The sequence below is a fragment of the Corylus avellana genome, chromosome 1 (assembly GCF_965113065.1).
Source record: "Corylus avellana chromosome 1, dhCorAvel1.hap1.2, whole genome shotgun sequence".
In the NCBI taxonomy this organism is placed as follows: domain Eukaryota; kingdom Viridiplantae; phylum Streptophyta; class Magnoliopsida; order Fagales; family Betulaceae; genus Corylus; species Corylus avellana.
This window is the reverse complement of record NC_142490.1, coordinates 14698079-14704078: the sequence shown is the minus strand read 5'-3', so window position 1 is coordinate 14704078 and position 6000 is coordinate 14698079. Positions and strand designations below refer to the sequence as shown.

General features: G+C 35.8%; 1 protein-coding gene across 1 annotated transcript; it reads right to left on the bottom strand.

Moving 5' to 3' along the window:
* Nucleotides 1–228: 228 nt before the first annotated feature.
* On the bottom strand, nucleotides 229–2557 carry LOC132172134 (putative glycerol-3-phosphate acyltransferase 2). The gene is made up of 2 exons (XM_059583584.2): nucleotides 1889–2557; nucleotides 229–1113 (listed from the first exon to the last, which is right to left on the bottom strand). Exons 1-2 carry the CDS (start codon nucleotides 2555–2557, stop codon nucleotides 235–237), a joined length of 1548 nt encoding a protein of 515 aa, XP_059439567.2. The 3' UTR covers nucleotides 229–234.
* Nucleotides 2558–6000: the final 3443 nt, after the last annotated feature.

The following is a 6000-nucleotide window of genomic DNA, read 5'->3' as shown; positions in this document are numbered from 1 at the left end:
AATTAAGAGACAGTCAAAAAAGGCATAAAATATTTAAAACTTAAGCAGGATGGATTGGGAAGCTAATTAAGCGAAATACATAGAAAGGCCGTACACATGTATACATTGGGCATGCGGTTATTAACTGCTCACTAACTACACTAACTGTATTAACTGCATTAACCGCAAACTTTTAGAAAAAATGGCTCACGGTTAGCTCAAAACAGTAAGCAAGCTAGGAGGGTTTAATGTAAATTAAACAGTCCCATTGTTACCGACCAATACCATGTACTTGTCTCTTCGTGTAAGCCTGGTGCACTCAAACCCCAGAGCCTTCCCAATCTCACTTTGCACTTGATTTGCCACATCAAACTTTGATTTCCCCCCATCATGACAAGTGGACGAAGCAGATACATTCTCGAGGATCTGAAAGTTGTAAGTTGGTGCTGGGTTCATGAAGAAGCAGAACGGGTCCAGAAACTTGAGCCCGCTGGCGGTTGTACCATAAAACAGAGTAACATGGGAGTTGACTGCAACAGGGACTATTATTTCGCTCAATTCTGCAAATAAGGGACTAAATCGCAAGAGATACGGTTCCCTGCATGTGGTCCCTTCGGGGCAAACAATCATGTCCCCTTGATTAAGACAGCTGTCGATTATCCTGGCATCTTCATCACGATTCCTCGTTAATCGCACTATTTTGTTGGGTTGTCCAATCTCTGAGATTCTGCTTGAGCTGTACGCGACCACAATAAAACTTTTGTTGAAAATTAGAGCAAGGAAAAGAGGGTCCAGAAGTGTTCTGTGATTGCAAGCATAAAGGAGGCCTCTGGATTTATCTTCTTCCTTGGTGTTTGAATAAGAGCTTTTGGTTTTGGGTATGGAAACTGTGAGGTGTACACCGCTGAAGGCATGGAGAGGATGAGACATCTTGATGAGCAGTGGCATGAATACAAGGATCCTGAAAATGGCAAGGACAAACCCAAACGGCACCCACATGAATAGAGCTAGAGCGTCCAATGGGGTTGGTGCCAGAGCCAATCTACCATCATGAAAGATCAATGGTTTTGGATACTTTTCTCTTGGGAGCTTTTGCCACCTCCTCTTATCACCTTCTCCAACCAGATAAATCTCCTGTTGCAGCAATTTTAAGAAGAGAAAGAAGGAGTATTCTCACTGAAATGCTGCCACTACTAAATCTCTTACTAAGAGATTGATATCAAGATGACGTAGAGTTTATTTATTGGATATGATCAAAACAATTAGGGGTAAGTTCATAAAGGCTCCTGAACTTTCACATGTTTTGAAAATATTCTCCTAAAGTTCAAAAAATCTCAATTTCACCTCTTGAATTTTTAATTTGATGTAATTTACCCCATCTTTCAATTTAAACCATTAACCCCTAATGGAGGCTATGAAAAATACCAAAATATCCTCAAATTTTCAATTTTTTTTTTTTTTTTTTTTTTGAAATTAAGGATAAATTTAGAATTTTATAAAAGTTGTAGGAGTATAAAAGTCATTTCATCCATTTAAACATACGTTTAACGCAAAACCCTAAGAGAGGGGGTGGATTGCATCAAATTAGAAGTTCGAGGGGTAAAATTGAGAGTTTTTGAACTTTCAAAGGTATTCTCAAAAAGAGTGAAAATTCAAGGGTCCTTTGTGATTTTTCCAAACAATTAATAAAGATAAATGTTACGAGTACCAATGAATAAGTTCCACATTATTTTGGTATCCATCTCTTGTTAAAAGATTTTGTACTTTTAGCATTTTTCTATTCCAAAAGTTTAAGTATTTAGAAGAAAATAGTAAATTTAATTATTTAAGTAATATTCTAAGAGAGAGAAGTGGGTTAAAGTCTATAATTTTTTTTTTTTCGCAATAGAAATTAGAAGAAATACCATACCTTGCAATGGGAGAGCAATTGGTGATCAAGAAATTTTGTGAAGCCAGCAATAGCAATCATATTATCCTCTTCAAGGACTTCCTCAAAACCAATGATATCCTTCTTCTCCTCCATGAGTCCCACAAAATACCCATGGAACACCTTCAGCTCTCTCCCGACCACAAAATCAACCTCTAAATATTCCTTTAAAAAGCACTCAACCATCACTTGAGGAAGCTCACTCACACCTACTAATTTTCCCCCACCACTTCTCTTGAGCACCTCAAACATCTCCAATCCAACGTCGTCCAAGAAGAACTTTGGCAAAACATTTATTCCAATTCTAAAGCTTTCTTTCTTGATCCCAAAGAAGCAAACCATGACCATAATCTTCAACCCCATTTCTTCACTAACCAAACATGTTAAAGGGTAGGAAAGAAGGAGAAGAAGAGCCCTTAATAAGCTTCCACCTTCAAAGGCCACAAGCATGAAGTATGGGAACAAGGATGGAGATTTTAGCAAAGCTCCTTCCACATCGAAGATCATCAAAGCCTGGCTTGCAAGAGGAGGATTAAAGGTTTCATATATAAACGGTGTCGTTGCATGGTTTTTGTAGAAACCTCTATGTTTTCTATAGAGAATGCGATAGAAAAACAAGAAAGGGGTTTTGATGAAAGAGGCCATAGACATTGGTGCTGTTGGGTTGTGCATGCAACTCGTTAATTTACTTTTATACACGTGCAAATGTACTATATATATAGAAACGATCGATGGCATTGTTGTAATTAAGATGGGGTGATTGTGGCGTCTCACATTACCTAGGTATGAAGATGGGATATACTTAAATGTATACTTACATCTTTAATGACAACAATGAGTTTTAAAGCCGTGATGGTTATGCACCTATCAGAACTCCGCAGTTAAGCGTGCTTCTGCGAGACTAACGAGAGTAGTACCAAGATGGGTGACCTCCTAGAAGTCTGATTTGGGGAGCTAAAAACGAATAATATTGTGTGTCATTGGGGTAGGGTGTTATATCTTTTTACTGTTGTTGTTAGTCTACCCTATATATATTGGTAATACAAACATTTTATCTGTATCATTATTAAATTTGTTGTATATGTATTTGTAAGGTTTGTATCACACATTGAGAAAATATATAAAAAAAAAAAGAAAAAAAAAAAGTAATTAATATACCTAAGTGGATCCAAGCCCATTAGTTTGGGCTTTTAGGTTAGAAGTGACGTCCTAACATGTATATTAACTTACACTAAGCAGTAAATTGATATGCTTCAAGTCAATATAAATTATTACTTATTTTATTATTATTATTATTATTTGTTTTTTACCATGTAAATTGCTATGCTTCATGTCAGCCTACCTAGATCACTATTAAACTAATGAGTAATGATAGAGACACAACTTAGACAAACAACTTTGATCAAACTTTTTCACTTAGGTGATCATTAAAAAAAAAAAAAAAAAAAAAAAAATTCTGAAGTAATAACATCCTATGTGGTCCTTTTTTTTTAAAAAAAATGACTACATAAAAAAAAAAAAGTTTGGCCAAAATTATGTATTTAAGTTGTGTCTCTATTATTTCTCTTAATTTAATACCTCATGCGGCGCGCGCCCACTAATTCAATAGCACAATTGTAATAATAGTAGGTAATGTGGGGTGGCGTGAGCTGAGATGGGGACCAAAATTCGTCCTAAACAACACCTAGGGCAAGTGGAAGGTAAATATTTATTTTCTAGCAAACTTGACAAATTAAAAATAGGAACCATACAATCAATCACTTTAATTAATCAAATCCATGCAGATATCACTTCAATTTTGGCGGTGAACTGAAAATCTTTAAAAATAAAATTATTAAACCTAAGAAACCAATGCACCGAAGGAAGAAGATTAATTATATAATCAATTTATACTCACAAAATATTTGCAATAAAACCCGACTTGTACCCAACCAACGAATTGCTTATCTTATACTGCAGTAGTTCAATAACTCCGATCAATCTTAATATGTTTGGTTTCCTCTACAAAACGGAACTCCAGTGACTTGAAGGTTTAAGAACTTTGTGTGGTTTAACAAAATTCTTAGAGTACTAGCTAGCATTCCTTAAATGTAGGGAAAGTTGTTCCCTTAACCAAGAGAACCAAAAGTGTTACCCTAAATCTAAGGTAGTACTTCTATTTCCATTAGCATTATTTTAATATAATATGACTTTCTATTTCCTCTATTTCATCTACTATTTATTTGAAAGAATATTTAAATAGCATAGACAAAGAATAAAGGAAGTTATTGTGATATTTATTTGAATACAGAAGCAAAAAGTCTCTCTTAGCTCACAAAATAATGGTATGCGATCACCCTTAAAATTGGGCATAAGGATGCTTATATAGGCCTTGAAAAAAATTGAGGTTAATTAGATGAAAGTTGGTTTGTGAAAAACCCCATTATGAGGCTGCGGCGTTCGAACGAGTTAGTGACGCGTTTTAACGTGTTCTATGATTTCACAATTCTCTTTGCAACAACGTTCAAATAGAGTACCATCCTGGTAGCGATCGAGGGTCGCAGATCTAGTTAAATGAACATCACATTTGAACTTTATTCGATTGGGGTTGCAACTAGACATCTCTATAGTTCATTGTGAAACACTTTCGCTCGAACTGTCTTTGACTGATGCTCTTAGAGGTATCTTGTAAAGCTCAATTATTCAGCCTCTTTCGAACTTTGTTCAACCGCCCTTGCAACCTAGCCTCTCGGGAGCTTGAACTTTAATATACTTGAAGTCCTCGTCTAACCGTCTTTCAACCTCCTATTATATATACTTGAAGCTCTTAATGGCAGCAATGAATGAGTTTTTATTGCTCCAAGACATGTTACAATCATTCTTTCAACCATTTCTTTTTGCAAATCTAATGGATCAACCTTTAAATTTGTGAATTCATATGAATCTCACACAAATTCAATGGTGAATTCATCAATTCCCTATATGGAGATGATTGAAAGATTGTTGAAAGAATGATTTTTAGCATTTCTCTTTTGGTTAGGTACCTAATATTAGTATCTAAGCAGGCACCACGTCACATGTTCAAATATTGGAAGGCGCAACTTATGGAAATGGCTATTTGGCGACTAATGTAAAGCCAATGTGGGGTGCCGTAAACATCGGCAAAAAAGCGTAGTAAATTGTTATGGTTCTAGTGTGGCCAGCCTAATATAGAAGAAGAAGGGGAATTACACCAAGAGGATCACAAGGAGAACAAAGGAGAATTACAAGAAAATGTTTTAGCCTATACTGACTCTTTCAAGTTATAATTTTTTTACCAATCTATTGCAGGAATGGTGCTGAGAAAGATTGGATTATAATTCATGTGCAGCTTTAACAAAAAAATGGCCAGACGAAGAAGCAGTCCAGATTAAATTGATCTTTAGAATTTGATATGATTCACAAAATTGGAATCAAAGAGAGCTCTCAACTTATCAATATTCCAGCTTCGATCCAAGGTGTTGATCAAATCTGCCACCTTGAAATGAGACATATATATATATATTTGAAACATATCATACTCATTCATCGATAAAAGTTGCGAGCCTAAAGCTCTTACAAACAGAGCAAAAAGTTCTGAAGTAAATCATAGCCGAAGCTAAAGATACAGTCATCAACAACAGACCAAATCAACCAAAACACAGCATCCGCTAACCTATGATTGAATATCAGGTTGAAAACTCAGATCTGTATCAAATAGACACCATCTAATGCATAGGTAGCGCTTATTCCTCGCCTTGAGAGCAAAACCCCCAAGCCGATACTTATTCCTCAGCCTTGAGAGCAAAACCCACAAGCCGATACTCATCCTCCTCGACTCGAAAGCCAGGATAAATTTCACATCCACAACCCAAAGGTTTGGACCAGTAATATCGGGCAGCAACCAGGCCCAACAAAATAGGAGGAGAAAGTCTTATTACAAGCATAAATAAAACCATATAGGGAAATAAAGGGAACAATAAAACTAATGCAGGAAAAAAAAATTATAGCAAATAAAACCAAATACAAGGGAACTCAAAGGAAATACAAAACAGAAAAACAACAAAACAGGAAAATAAATGCGAAAAACACTCAAA

Coding starts and splice junctions, on each gene's coding strand:
- LOC132172134 (XM_059583584.2), bottom strand. CDS start 2,557: ATGTCTATGGCCTCTTTCATCAAAACCCCTTTCTTGTTTTTCTATCGC. Junction 1,114..1,888: donor AATTGCTCTCCCATTGCAAG/GTATGGTATTTC, acceptor TTGCTGCAACAG/GAGATTTATCTGGTTGGAGA.